This window comes from Aspergillus aculeatus, assembly GCF_001890905.1.
Source record: "Aspergillus aculeatus ATCC 16872 unplaced genomic scaffold ASPACscaffold_3, whole genome shotgun sequence".
Lineage (NCBI taxonomy): Eukaryota > Fungi > Ascomycota > Eurotiomycetes > Eurotiales > Aspergillaceae > Aspergillus > Aspergillus aculeatus.
Window position 1 is genome coordinate 82212 of NW_017962978.1, and position 14133 is coordinate 96344.

At 49.4% G+C, this 14133-nt stretch overlaps 6 protein-coding genes across 6 annotated transcripts; 3 read left to right on the forward strand and 3 right to left on the reverse strand.

The window, feature by feature from the left end:
• Positions 1-235: 235 nt before the first annotated feature.
• On the forward strand, positions 236-1340 carry ASPACDRAFT_1853184 (SDR family oxidoreductase; the record flags this gene model as incomplete). The annotated part of the gene is made up of 4 exons (XM_020197300.1): positions 236-275; positions 339-652; positions 718-1088; positions 1148-1340. 4 exons carry the CDS (start codon positions 236-238, stop codon positions 1179-1181), a joined length of 759 nt encoding a protein of 252 aa, XP_020058942.1. The 3' UTR covers positions 1182-1340.
• A 2950-nt stretch (positions 1341-4290) lies between these two features.
• ASPACDRAFT_39911 (uncharacterized protein) lies at positions 4291-5028 on the forward strand (the record flags this gene model as incomplete). The annotated part of the gene is made up of 1 exon (XM_020200674.1): positions 4291-5028. One exon carries the CDS (start codon positions 4291-4293, stop codon positions 5026-5028), a length of 738 nt encoding a protein of 245 aa, XP_020058943.1.
• Positions 5029-5112: 84 nt separating this feature from the next.
• ASPACDRAFT_39912 (uncharacterized protein) lies at positions 5113-5571 on the reverse strand (the record flags this gene model as incomplete). The annotated part of the gene is made up of 2 exons (XM_020200675.1): positions 5113-5295; positions 5365-5571. 2 exons carry the CDS (start codon positions 5569-5571, stop codon positions 5113-5115), a joined length of 390 nt encoding a protein of 129 aa, XP_020058944.1.
• A 932-nt stretch (positions 5572-6503) lies between these two features.
• Positions 6504-9949, forward strand: ASPACDRAFT_39913 (F-box protein; the record flags this gene model as incomplete). The annotated part of the gene is made up of 2 exons (XM_020200676.1): positions 6504-7787; positions 9449-9949. The coding sequence occupies 2 exons, from the start codon at positions 6504-6506 to the stop codon at positions 9947-9949; spliced, it is 1785 nt and encodes a 594-aa protein (XP_020058945.1).
• Positions 9950-10471: 522 nt separating this feature from the next.
• Positions 10472-12137, reverse strand: ASPACDRAFT_112753 (amidohydrolase family protein). Its single transcript, XM_020195667.1, has 4 exons — positions 11875-12137; positions 11789-11806; positions 10955-11724; positions 10472-10856 (listed from the first exon to the last, which is right to left on the reverse strand). The coding sequence occupies exons 1-4, from the start codon at positions 11987-11989 to the stop codon at positions 10689-10691; spliced, it is 1071 nt and encodes a 356-aa protein (XP_020058946.1). The 5' UTR covers positions 11990-12137; the 3' UTR covers positions 10472-10688.
• ASPACDRAFT_1864113 (uncharacterized protein) lies at positions 12108-13907 on the reverse strand. The gene is made up of 5 exons (XM_020197832.1): positions 13332-13907; positions 13124-13228; positions 12815-13053; positions 12505-12735; positions 12108-12424 (listed from the first exon to the last, which is right to left on the reverse strand). Exons 1-5 carry the CDS (start codon positions 13717-13719, stop codon positions 12314-12316), a joined length of 1074 nt encoding a protein of 357 aa, XP_020058947.1. The 5' UTR covers positions 13720-13907; the 3' UTR covers positions 12108-12313.
• Between the last annotated feature and the right edge of the window lie 226 nt (positions 13908-14133).

The following is a 14133-nucleotide window of genomic DNA, read 5'->3' on the forward strand; positions in this document are numbered from 1 at the left end:
CCTCACAGCCCTTACTAACCTCAAATGACATAGTCCCAATTAGGTGGATCCATCCAGGGTTCCAGCCTTCAGGTTTTTACCCACTTAGTCTCCAGCGGGCCAAGCTAACTACGGAAGACCATTAGTCAGCATCACCCACCACCACCGTGTCTTTCCGACTCAGCCAATCCCTTCACCACAATCACAATCAAATTTCAGACAACCTTACATGTCCTCCAGTAAAGTGGATTCAACTATGTCCCCAAAAGCCTTCATTATCACTGGCGCCTCGCGCGGTACGTCCAGCTCTTGCACCGTCCGAAATCCCACTTCCCCCGCCAAAGCTAACAACAAGCAAGGCATCGGCCTCGCCATCGCCAAGTATCTCCTCAGCAGTCCGCAATCACACAACCTGGTCGTCATCGCACGGAGCATTGGCCCCCTCCAAGCTTTGAAAGATGAGCACCCCAGCCAAGTCGAGGTCCTGGGCGGTGATCTCGCTGATCTCTCACTCGGCCGGAAGGCCGTCGATCTGGCGCTGAAGTCCTTCGGACGGCTGGACGGACTCGTGCTGAACCACGGGACGCTGGGACAAGTGGGGAATGTGGCCGAGGCGGACCTCGAACAATGGAAGCAGGGGTTTGATGTGAACTATCTTAGCTGTGTTGCTTTTGTACGTCAAGGCACTATGATCCCTGAAAGGCCGACCATCTCAGAAGAACTAACGGTAAGAAACAGGTACAAGCATCCCTGCCTTCGCTTCGCACCTCTCAAGGCCGGATTATCTTCACCTCATCCGCGGCCTCCGTGTCAGCCTTCAAGGGATGGGGCTTGTATGGCGCCACCAAGGCGGCCATGAACCATCTGGCGCTGACGCTGGGGGAAGAAGAGCCTGAAGTGGTTTCTGTGTCGGTGGATCCGGGTATCGTGGATACCGAGATGCAGCGGGGCATCCGGGAGGATCTTGCGACGAAGATGGATCAGCAGTTCCATTCGTTCTTTACCACCGTCCACAAAGATGGAGGGTTGCTGAGACCCGAGCAGCCAGGACATGTTCTTGCGCGGTTGGTGGTGGATGCGCCTCGGGAGTTGTCGGGGAAGTATCTTTCGTAAGTTCTGTTGCTCTAGTCTACATGATGTTGAGGATATCGTTGCTGACGAGAGACAGATGGAATGACGAGGTTCTGGCGGCTTTTCAGTAGACTTCTTGCAGGGTTCTGTGCACGGAGAAGGACGTTGTTGGACATAGAGACCAAATAGAGTAGTAGCTACACTTTGTCTATAGGTTCTATACTGTACTATACATTTGCATAGACCCCATTTAGCACCCTGATCGAATCAACCACAAGCTTAGAGTGTACCATCTAACCATCAATCAACATGACCTATATATCAATCTCACTGCTGTCCACAATAAGGTACCAGCCAATAAAAACGTCTGATAGGAATTTGGGCTCGTGGAAAGCATAGTGGCGTAAGCACTAAGCATAATGTAATCGGTAAGCGGGCGGAACGCGCAAGCGAGTAGAACGCCCAACTTGTGATTTCCGCATTCCACTAAAACATAAGGCTTTTAATCAACGAAATCAACCACTAGAATAAAAAGGCAGGATCCTCTTAGCTATTAAGGCTTTAAAAAATAATCAAATTCCGTTATTATAAGAAGCAGCGCGTGTTTTTAATATTTTATAAACTATTTTTTAAAACTGTGTTAAAGGAGTCAAATCACGAAGCAATATATATACTAATTTGTATAAATTAACTCTTCCAGAGGAGGAGATATTAGAATAGTGGTTTTTTTTTAAATATATAAGAACTTTCCCTCAGGCTTTTCTATATTTATAAAATGGTGTTTATACTAATCCGGAAACGAAGAGCCTCGCTGAAGATATTAAATAAGACTTTAATAGAGTAGAAATAGATATATAATTTTATTAAATACTATAACTTTTTAAAGATATATTTTTTTTGCTGATATAATTATAAAAGAGCTCTCTGCAAAGATCTGAGGCTTATTAAAAAATAATTCGACTGTATTTAAAATATTATATTAAAAAACGGAATTATAAATAAAGATATTTATAATTTTAATAAAACTGGATTTACTATAAGTTTAATAGCTACTGTTAAGATAGTAATAAGATCTGACTGTATAGATAAATTATTTTTTATATAGTTTAGAAATTGTAAATAGATAATATTAATTAAGTATATTAACGTCTCAGGCTGGATTCTATTTCTGTATATTATTATTAAAAAAAATATGTATATAGAGATCTGGTATAAAGATAATATATCTTATTTTTAAAGAATTGACACCTCGCTAAATAATTAGATAAATAACAAGATCGGATTGTATTAGTTTGAATACTATTTTATTTTTTTAATTAAAAAACAGCGAGTCGGGAAATATAGCCTTCTGATTTTTAATAGATATAACTTTTATTTAATATTTTATTTTAATAAAATCTACAGTTAGAATGATGTTGTTTCTATCTGTATATCTTTATATTTTTTATATTTTTATTAGTTTTTAAATGTTGCCTGCTTCGCGCTGTTAAAGAAGATATACAGTAGTATAATTAAACAGCTAATTCGCTAAAAAATCTATTATATTAATAAGGTTGATTTTTTGGATATATTTTCCAAAGTCTAAGAACTTATTTTTAAAAAATTATTTATATAGAACGTCTTTTCAGCTTTCGGTTTAATATCTTTCCAGCCGGACGAAGTGCTCGGAAAGCTGATATATAGTTTATAAAAGATTACTTTTATTAAAAATTAAACTACTACTTCTTCTATACTAAAAATATCTAAGAATACAAGGCAATTGAAGAAGCATGAAACTACAATTAAAAAATTATTATATAAATATATAAAAAGTCCTCCGGAGTTAATAAAAACTATATTATTATATATTATTAAAAGCTGTAAAATTATATTAAATAGAATAGTTTTATTTAAATAGAAAAATTGTGATTTACGGGCTGCAGACAAACGTCAGACTAAGAAGAGAAAATAAAATAATTATTAATTAGTAGGCTTCGAAGAAGCTACAGTTTATAAAACTATATAGTTTTTTTACCGGATTTATAAGAAAGATAAAATTTTAAAAATCTAATAGTCTGATTCTGCGGTTGGTGAGGAACAGTCTTGCCGCCGCGCGCCACCTCGCTGTTTTTTATATAATAAAGTTGGTTATATATAGATATAGTGTCCAGCGAGAGTAAAATATTAAGAAGAAGCGATTTAAATGGTGTAAAAAGGTTGATATTTGACTTTAAATTTATATATAAAGCAGAATTACGAGTTGGGCGTTCCACTCGCTTGCGCGTTCCGCCCGCTTACCGATTACGTTACTAAGCAGACTTAGCAGACTAAGCATCACCCAGACAGCTTGAATCCGATTAGACCCCGATCCACTGCGTCCTCAGCCGGCTAAGCAGCAGGACGCAGATGACTTATCCATCGTTCTCTCCCACTTCCCCGCCCTGCCTTCGCTGCGTCATCTTATATATCTAAACTATTCCATCACGAGCGACAATATATAAGCTCACGTTCGCACATTATCCTTCTTAACAAATCACAACTTCTCAGTCTCATTAGATTGCCACCATCGATACACCATCAACCCCGCAACAAGCCCAAAATGCTAATTCCAAAATATTTCGCTCAAGCCCCTCCTTTCCCAGACGACACAGAAACCGTAGCCCTCCCCACCCTCTCTCTAGGAAAGCTGAAAGTTCCAGACCCCACCGAATCCCAAATCTATTTACCGCATCCCGGGAACTCCAAAGCTCACTGGATATAGCATAGAGAAGGATTAATTTACGGTTGGAATCAGCGATAAGGCTGCCGCTGCCCGCAAAACTGCCATGAACAGGGATAATGAGAGGTATTTTATCATGAAAGCCCCTTGTAGTCATGTCCTTCTTAGCTGAAAAGAAGCCCTAACAGATTCACACCATAAGCCGCAGAGCTTGAAGCTTTACCTTTAGAGGCTTAGTGCCGGTGTCAAGAGCAATTTCCTTTTGATTTGTCCACTTCACTTGCATCAAATGTGGGCCACTCGCTGGAGTTCCTGGGCCATTATATAAGGAACACGTACCTTGTTTCTCAGACTAGATCTCGGAGTCCGACCGGGGCGAATTGGGAGAGATTACCCGCACCCTCAAACTCACACCATTTGAATGCAATGAATTTTCATCTTTCGGGCCTTGTGACCCAGTTCTTCCTTCTACCATTCCTTCCCGATCGTCCCTTTTGAATTCGGGGATTTCGGTTTCAACAAACAACTTTAATCCGCATCCAATGGACCCATCAACCCCACCCAAGATCATACCCGCACTGGGACAATATCCGGACATCAAAGCCGATGCACGCCGCGTGTTTGACGTCCTCCAATCTGGAGGGGTAGCCCTAGTGCCCACCGAAGTGGGCTACGGCCTGATGGCCTCATCGACCGAAGCAATCCAACGGGCCTTCGCAGCCAAGAGACGCCGGCCCGGCCACGCGCAGGGTATCATTGGAACTTACCAGCTCCACTGCGAGCTTCACTTCCTTCCCGCGGCGCGGCACGAGATGATCCGCACGCTGCACCACGAGATGGACATGTCCTTCGGGGTTGTCGCGCCCTTCCGCGCGGACCACCCCCTCCTCCAGCAGCTCACCCCGGCGACGTTGGCAAACACGACCAAAAACGGCACGCTGGCCATCTATCTCGGTCGAGGGTCGCTGCTGGTGGAGCTGGGCCGCTTGAACGACGAGGACGGGCAGTTGATGCTGGGGTCGAGCGCCAATCTCACCGGCACGGGCCAGAAGTTCCGGGTGGAGGACATCGACCAGGAGATCAGGGATGCGGCGGACGTGATTGTGGATTACGGGCTGCAGCGGTACCATGTGTATGGGGGCCGCGCGTCGACGATCATCGACTTCGACAAGATGCAGGCGCTGCGGATAGGCGCTGAGTATGAATTGATGAGGGAGCGCTTGCGCAAGTATTGGGGGGTGGACGGGTTGCCTGAAGATCCTGTCTTTGGTAGTCACTAGGTACACTACAATGGTACGAGAAGGAGCGAAGACTGCAGTGTTTGGGAACGAACCGGTGTCCAGCGCCGTAAACCTTGAATTCATCTACTGCATCTGCTGATCCTGCTCGGCGCTCTCCTTCACTCTCACCGCGAGAGCCACCCCCTCCTCCCCGCCCTTGCTCTGAGACTCGGCCTTCTGCCGCAGCTCCGCGGCCTTCTCCCGCTTTCGCTTCACCTCCGCCTCCTCCGCCGCGGCCGCCCTTTCGAGGCGCTCGGCCTCGCGCAGCTGTTCCCGGCAGGCAAACTATCAGTATCGCTTCGGATCAACCTGTCAATGCCCTCGGTTTGAACTTACCAGCATCTCGTGGGAGGCGTCCTTGCTCTCTAGCCCTTTGCGGGCCTGTCGCTTTTTTTGGACCTTTTGGTCCTTCTTCCGCAGAGCCCGGGGGCGATTGTCGGCGGGCGCCACAATGGTGGCCCGGCCACCCGCGTTTACGAAAATCTGCTGAGTGTCCGTTAGACATGCGTGCACAATAGATAAGGCATTGATGAATGGTTGCATACTGCTGAGCGGCAGCCATAGTGGTGCTGGTTGTGGTGGTTGTGGTTGTGGTAGTTAGCGATTGTCGTAGCCGTTGTGCTTGCGCTTCATCAGCTTGGACACGCAATAAAATGTCACCAAGATGAACCTTCTACCTGAGAGACGATGATTTGGGACGAAGAGGAAGAAGACAAAGAGAATTCGAAAGAGAGGCTGGAATGCGAAGCCATATATACACGTAGCGACCTGATCAAGCCGTTTCCCCCTTCGCTGGCAAACTCTTTCTGAATAGCTATCAGTTACTTTCTCCATTGTTTCGGTCGACTATAATTGTGTTGCAGACATTGAGTATCAGAGAATCACGCTTTTGATTATTGTGTTGAAGTTCTATATTATTAGTGTACGAATTGTTCCATTGTGGCCCTTTCTTGGTGGACTTCAAGGATGGCCGGTGTTACGGTCTCAGGCTTCGGGCGCTTGACCATTGTTTAGCACTTCTGGAACTCAATTCCCGTCAAATCGGGAGGCCATGCTTCTCGAACTCAGAATGAAATTTGAACCGAGCGGGAATTGGATGGGAATGTTGCCCTCTGTCACTTCAACAAATGACATCTTGATGACGTGGGCAAGAGGGGTATAAAAGGCCTGGGATAGGAGCGTGCATTGGCAGGATGTATATTGACTGACCGCTCTTCTAGCCTTCCAGCTTGGGAATATAGTGTCTTCAGCTTGAATCATGTTTTCAATGCTTCAATTCAGTATACCGTTCTACACCGGCTTGTGCACGGTGTGTGGGGGCGTAATCCGAGAATCCATCCCATGGAAGAAGCCTTTCAGGGCCGGTGAGCTAGCCTCCTGATTCCTCGCGTGAGAAGTGTACATGCTTGCAGTTTATGCTGACATCAAGTCAAGTTTATTGCACGACGTCCGGCGTCAAGGTGACCCGGACCGTCATGGCAGCCCCTAGCTCGCCGGGGGCACGAGACGAGGCGCGAGTGCCAGGAGATACCGAGACTGATGACAGCTGGGGACTGGGTGATATGCCCGCGCATCGTCAAACCGACGTGTACCTCATCCATGAAGTATGTTGGCACCGTCTGCTGGAGCATTTCGGCCCCGATGAACTACACCTAGGAAGTCTTTTCGAGGCATTGGAGTTATTGCCCTATACACCGGGGCAATCTCACCACGCATTTACTCCAGGTGGCCACCCGTCCTTCCACTCGACGTTTGAAGATCAAGAGATCCGGCGTGATGGCCGGTTCGGACTGCCCGCGCTGGAAGAGCTCATGCGCTTCCCCAGAGACCCCCCTCTGCCAGCTTCGTGTATCACCCCGCGACGGCGCGCCTCCCACCGGCGTCGAACCGGCAGGGATGGCTTCCAGCGTCTGCCCCTGGAGATCATCGAAGCAATTGCCATCTTGCTACCGACACGGGATATTTTGCATCTCCGTTGCGCGTCACGCGGATTTGTAGGCATTTTCTCCAGCCGCGCGTTTTGGAAAACGAGATTTGAGATCAATGCAGAACGGGGATTCCTGCTGCCCGTCCTCCGCAACTACTTTGAGAGGAAAGGGAGAAGGAGGAGGCAGGAAGAGGAGGGGGAGATCGACTGGAGGCTGCTCTACCACTGCACCTGTAAGCTGGGCTGTAGTTGGGGGTTTCGCCTGGAGATTGGGACGTGGGAGGCGCTGCGCTGGGTTCGCGACACAGCCCTGGCTCTGCATTCCGGGCGGCCTCGCCCACTTGACTTCCGCGGCATGGGTCTCCATCATTATGATAATACCCTCGTGCGGGGTACGTACCGGGAGGTTGTCGAAATCCACGCTCCGGTATGCCAGGTTGCGGTCTCCGTGTTGCAGGAGACCGCCAAGCCTTCCATCACTGGATTGGACTTCTTTTTCAAGGATGGATCCAGAGCCATGCTGGGCTACTCATGCCCTGAAGCAAGGGAGATCCATGGGGAGACGCAGTGGAAACAGATGGGCATGCCGAATCCGTACTTTTATCCCGGGGTTCGCGTAACAATCGACATCGAAAGCTTCCATGGATTTTCCGTAAGTAGGGATGTAGCTGGTGGTGTGACCGGCTTTCTGATCTTGCCCGGGATGGACTACAGTGTAGGCTACTTGGATACCGTCAAGCGCTTTGCAGTGGGCGATTACATAGAGCCCCGGCCATACCACCCTTTCTACAGCTCTCTTGATGAAGTATACCAAGTCACTGCCGTTTCCGATGTATGTCCTATTCTTGCCTTTCCAACCCCAAACCCGCGGAGACTGCAGGGCCCGCCCAGTCGGCGGCCTCGAAGCCCGCCTTGGTGTTCTATGTTGTATATCGTATTGATGGTTGTTATGCTGACAGTGTCCCTGCGGGGTGTTAGCATCGGAAGATCATTGACCTAGGAGTGCTGGGAAGAGGGCGAAGACGCCTCAATCAGATATCCGAAGAAAATTGGCAGGAAGTAGCCAAACGGCTCAAAGGAGTGGGTTTGTTACCAGCGCACTGGAACTTGAGATGAGCTTTGGGGTAGGCTAATTATTTGATGTGATCTCATTCAAATTCTGTTGCTCGAGAAATTAGTACTTCGTTTTCATGTGCTGCAGCACAAAGGTCTGCCATGATCCTAGATTGTTTCGAAAACATATTTCTTTGTTCATCGTGTCTCTTCTTAAATGCTTTCTGTTCCCCCAAGAGGGTTGCCAGTCAAACGTGCCTCGCCCTACGCGATTCTGCCCATTGTCAACGAGGAATCAGCTCAGTTATGGTGATCGGTCATTTGTGGGGAATCACCATGTGTGCTTTATCTCGCTCGCCAAACATAGAACATTCGACTTGCTTATGCTCCTGTTTAAGATGCTGCCCACTTGACCCTTGAGGTTGGCATGCCTCAGACGGCGGTGGCTTCACGGTTTGCTTCGATTGCGAGGCAAAGGCTTTCTCCCTACATGTGATCGAATACCGCATGTCAAGACATACCCAATTGAGAAGGTGCACGTCCTTACTCGAGCTCCAAATCTGGCTCTTTTTACCTCTTAGCGATGGGAGGGAAAGAAGAAAAGAGAAAGCTACGCAATCTAGCTGTACAAGTGCAGGAGTCTAGTACTAAATGAAGTATGAATTATCTACTAATCTGCCTACTACTAGCTTATGCCTTCTGATTTTCTTCTACCTTTTCCATTTTCTAAATTGTATACTATTCTCAGATAAAAAAGGACTTGGTTGAGATCTACAGTGATTCATAGCACCACTTGCAAATGGGAAAGAGCTTCACGGAGGGGACTGAAATTAGGGATGAACTACAGATCAAGCAAGAAAGCAAGCAATCATCAAGAAGCAAGCAGTCATCAAGTCTGTTTGGTGTGCAGGAAGGTGAACATCTCTCCGGATACCTGCTGGTTTTGTTGCTAAGCCTAGAAGCTCATCTTTCGAGAGGCCAAAAGCAAGACAACGGAGTGTCGCACAAAACATGACCATCTGGAGTAACACACATCTCGATGATGAAGGATACAGAGTAAAAGGCAAGCTGCCATCTGAAACAAGGTGCGAACATTCACCTGACTTGAGTCAATAACGTGTTATACTGCTTGACACGGACATAGAACACCGCTGTGGCTAGTCTCAATCGCATGAGATATATTCCTGTCTTTTGTCGCAGTCTGGAATTCCAGCAATCTGTTTTTCTCTTCAACAGGTTTCTCTTACCCGTGTCAGTCATCTACAAAGCCAGATATTCTTTCGAAAAGCAGGCCTTTTCGCGCGACGAACTGCTGAAAATTGGACCAAGATGCAAGTGCAAGTGCAAGTGGGAGTACCAGTACTCCCGTTCCCAGAGGTACCCTATTGCCAAGATGTAGATGTGATACGTATGTATTTGAACGTTCTACATCCTGCGCAGGTTGGGATCCAGCCATATGAGCAAGTAGTGGACAACTTCTGGCTCAATGTCTTCCAAAACTACTTTCCGCTCCAAGGCCGTTATGGCGTGGAGCGAGAGTCGTATACCAACCCGCAGGGCAGATTCACAGCCAATGTGCTTCTTACCAGAATTATGGGGAACGCGTTGCAGAAAGTCGTTATCGTCGAAGCCAAACGGTTTCCGCGAAACACTCTGCCTGGCTGGGAGCAAAGGTTCAGCTGGAGGCCGCTGCAGAATCAGCTGCGGGATCGGCTTACCGGCGTCCGTACTACCAGTGGGACCCAACATACCCTGTACGGCATTGCAGCCGTTGGCGACAGGGTCCGATTCTTCCAACTGCCAGAAGACTCAGGCCAATTGGTCCCCTTTGGTCTCGATCCTCAGAGCCCTCCACCTGAAGCCCGCACCCTGAGTATCCACAGAGACCAGAATGAGATAGATTGGCTGATCAGAAGCATCAGGAGCATCTTTGAGCAATAGGCGACGACACCCGGGTTGGTGCTCTGAACATTAGCAGGACTAGGTGACGGCTTCTTCTGAGCTTGAGCCATGGGCCTGTATCAGCAAGGCTAAGGGGCGGTTCTGCGAATCAAACCTCAGGACTTGTAGCAAACCATCGGGTTGCTGTCGTCGCGTTCAGAAGCCATCATCCCCCCTTGGAGGACTCTGGAAGTCCCTCCGGGGCATCCTCTCTTCGGTAGCGCCGGGGGCAGGGAGTCTCGGAGAGATCTCTGAGAGAGATACACACGTCAAACGAGCGGTGAGTTTTCTATGATGCCCCCCTACCAAGCTCGTATTCTCGGACGCTGAGCCTGGCAGATTATTTTGCAGACATGAAAGACTTATGCTCACGTTCTACTTATGCTCACGTTCTACCGCAATTTGACAGCATTCTAGACTAATTGATGTCGAACTGTCTGTTCTTTTTGGTCACTCGCCAGCTAAAGCCAAAGACCGCAAGGCATAAGTCACCGGGAGTGATCAGCACAGCCTTTTTATTTTCCTCGGCAATCCGCACGATGTTCGATACGCGGCTATAAGTGTTGAGCAATGTACTCCACTAGTTGCGCTGAAAAGGTTCTTTTTACTCATATCCTCGTATCTCATACAATTGACCGCGTCGAAAATCCATACCTACAGTTGCAGGGGCCGCCTTGTAGCCTCAGCCTCCCTCCTTTCCCCCAAATACGGCAGTACCTTGTCCCTTCACTCAAATAACTCAGCATCGGATTTTCCCCTCACGCCCGGCCTCCCCCGCCAATCTCGGAATCAGCTTCCGCGCATTCCCGAAATAAATCCCCTCGCGCAACTCCTCCGACATCTCGCATTCTTCCAACTCCTCCAAGAAAGCCGGATACGCCGGCAACGGGGCGTACGGGAAGTCACTCTATCAGCACAGTCAGTCCGCGCACACAAACTCTTTCCCTCCACTTCCTTCCCCGGCAAGAGAAAAAGCCGAGAGGACTGAACAGAAGGATAACTCACCCCATAAAGAATCCTATCAGACGGCACCATCCGCCGCAACACCTCGACGACCTGTGGCGTCGCCGACAGGGCCAGATCGAAGTGGAAACTCCGGAAATCCGCCATGACCTGCTCATAGGTCGTGCCGATGACATACTCGGCCGCGAGGTCCGGCGCCTTGCGGAGGGGCGTCGCCAGCCGGGTGATCAGATACGGTAAGGTGCCGCCGGCGTGCGAGAGGATGACTCGACAGTCCGGGTACTTGCGGCGAGTGCCTTTCAGGATCATGTCCATGGCGGTGCGGGTGGTCTCGTGCGGGTAGTCGATGACGGGCTGCGGGAGGTGGGCGTTGACTGGGGTCGTGTCGGCCGGGTGGGTCGGGTGCACGAACACCACGCACTTGCGGCGGTGCAGCTCCACCCAGATTGGTTCGAGGGACGGGTGGCCCAGATACGCTTGCGTGGCGGCGGAGGTGCCGTAGCGCGTGAACAGGGTGACGCCGTCGGCGTGTAGGGTGTCCAGGGCGTAGGTCAGTTCGGCGAGGGCGGCGTCTGGATGCAGGAGAATGTCCGGGAGGTTGGCGAAGAACCCGTACCGGTCGGGGTGCTTGTCGCGCAGGTCTGCCGCGTACTCGTTTAGCTGCCGCGCCAGCTTGTATGAGGCTTCGCCTTGGAGGATGCAGGCCCCTGGGGCTGTGGTCGAGAGAATCGCCGTGCGGATCCCCAGGCGTTTCATGAGGAGCTCGGAGCGGAGGGGGCTCCAGCTGGGGGTGGGCCAGCCGCTTGGGTCACCTTGCTTGTTGGTTAAGCTTGGTTTACTAAACAGAGTGGTGGTTGACTTTGTCATTGGACATACCTCCTGCTGCTTCAACGGCTTTGCGTTGGAATATCCCAGCATTAGTAATTGTTACAGTGCCAGAGTTAGGGCCGGACTGCACGAACCTTCCCGGTAGAACGAGGGCACGAAATGGTGGTGGGTGTCGATCTTGCTGACGGGCGGTGGGTGAGTCCAAGCCAGGATCTTCCCTTGCAGCCAGTCCATCCCGCGGTCCGTCATGTCGTTGAGTTTGGATTTCCAGGTCCAGGGTAGAAGCCAATTGAACAATGCAAGCAAGAACCTATAAATCATTCGATCACGATGAATGATAGTGAAGATGCTTGAGAACATAACAACATAACCTCCGGGCAAAAGAGGTAGGGTCTTCTTATTGCACTCAATCCAGGAAGTATGTCGGGTGCGTTCCGGACCCCGCCCGGGCGTGGGCCGACTGTTCCGGTCACGGCACAGCTCCCGTCTACTATCGACAATTTAACACAATACATCATAGCTACACAATCTCCTATCCACACCTGCTATTCATCGGAAATGATATCATCAACCCTAGATAAGCTTTCCCGCAACCGGATCGATTTTTTGCCGGCCTTTAAAGTCCACCGCCAAGGATTGCGAGCCGTCTCGGATTAAAGTCTGGAACCATTCCGGCGCACCTCGCTGTTTCAATTCGATACACAATCAGTATCAACAGATCTCGCATGTATAAACTGGAGATTAAAATATGAATCGAAGCTTACCAATCCAGCAAAAAGCCGAAAGATCCCCGGTAAGAAAATGGTCCTACTCAACCCACCCACCAGAGTGTCAACGATCGCATCCACCACCGTGTCCGCATGCAACAGCGGCATGAAGAAATGGGATTGGTTGGTTTCCCCCTTGAACATTGGGGTTTTGGTAAAGCTCAGGACTAAAAGCGAGGTTCGAATTTTGGGAGCATTGTGGCGAAATTTGAGCTCTTGAGATAGACACTATCGGGGAGACTTGATTAGCGGACAAGGGTGCTTTCCGGGTCTATTCCGGCCGCACAATATAGAAGACAATATATACCTCATGAAACGCGATCAACCCGGCCTTTGAAGCCGCGTAGTCCGCCAGTCCCGCGGGAGGAATATGGGCGCTCATCGAGGAGACGTTGACAATATGGCCATGCTGGCGGCGGATCATGCCGGGAAGGAATTCCTTGGTCAGAAGGAACGGGGCGAGGAGGTTCGTCTTGAAGGTGATACTATTATCGTGGTACGTCCCCTCCGCTACGGTTTGACCGCGCGAGAGGCCGGCATTGTTGACTATATTTGGAATGATGTCAGCGAAAGCCCTGATTGTTTGCTTGTTCGTGCTTTTCTAGTTTCGACTCACCCAAGACCGATGGATCGCCAATCTCGGATCGAACCTTTTCGCATAAGGATGCGATCTCTTTCTCATCACTCAAATCACATCTATAATAGGTGATGCGGTCGTTCTCTGGTTGTTTTCGCGAGCGGTAGCGAGTTTGATGGGTTAGCTCGCCCTCTAGTACCCCAAGTCCAGCTCCTTCCCTCACACCATAGAAGGGCAGAATACCAACCAGGCAAATAAGTTAAAGGGATAATATCGACGACCACTACACGGGCTCCCATAGCCGCTAGTCGCTGAGCGACCCCGGCCCCCAGCCCGCCACTACCCCCAGTGACCACCACAATCTCTTTCGTCCAGTCATCATCCCACATATGATCGATGGTCCAGTTGTTTCGGCTTTTCACACTGAGATACGTGTTGAGCCAGAGGAGGACGCTGGCCATAGCGAGGTATTGAGCAACTTGCGTGTAGAGTGGTGACGCTATCCCCGCCCGCTGCGCAACGCACCAGGCAGGGATGCTGAAACCGGGATGGAGAATCGTCTTGCGTAGGCCCATGATAATCGGATCAATATACAATCCCTCGCGAGGGAGGAAGCTTCTCCTTGGGGTACCCATTCTCCTGGTCGTTAGGCGAAAATTGCACACAACCGAGAAACGCAGATTGTAGTGATAGTACAGATCCTGAGGGTCTCCTACCTTCCCGAATATAAATGATCCACGGTGATCTGGGGCGGAGGCCCCTGATTCGAGATGGAAGACGCGAAAAGCGGGGGAAGTGTAAATAATACTTGAATACCGGTAGTTACCGGAGACCAAAGAATGACCCGCCCGGGAACTTTCCGGTTCTTTCTTACCGTGTACTGTACCGGTACCAGCCTGCCTGGAGATGAGTGAAAGCTCCCATAATGAAACCACGACCACTGAATAAAGATATAGGTACTTATCAGGTGAGTAGTGAGTACTTTGATGATAGTCTCAGTGGCATGGATCTCCCAACCAGAATTCACTACTACCCAGCCACGGCGGTAA

Excerpts from the sequence above, each read along its gene's own strand:
- ASPACDRAFT_112753 (XM_020195667.1), bottom strand. The coding sequence starts at position 11,989 with ATGACGGACCGCGGGATGGACTGGCTGCAAGGGAAGATCCTGGCTTGG. Across the intron at positions 10,857-10,954 it reads CTGATAGGATTCTTTATGGG|AGTGACTTCCCGTACGCCCC; the intron begins GTGAGTTATCCT and ends CTGTGCTGATAG.
- ASPACDRAFT_1864113 (XM_020197832.1), bottom strand. The coding sequence starts at position 13,719 with ATGGGTACCCCAAGGAGAAGCTTCCTCCCTCGCGAGGGATTGTATATT. Across the intron at positions 12,736-12,814 it reads GGTTGATCGCGTTTCATGAG|TGTCTATCTCAAGAGCTCAA; the intron begins GTATATATTGTC and ends TCTCCCCGATAG. Across the intron at positions 12,425-12,504 it reads TTCGGCTTTTTGCTGGATTG|CGAGGTGCGCCGGAATGGTT; the intron begins GTAAGCTTCGAT and ends GAATTGAAACAG.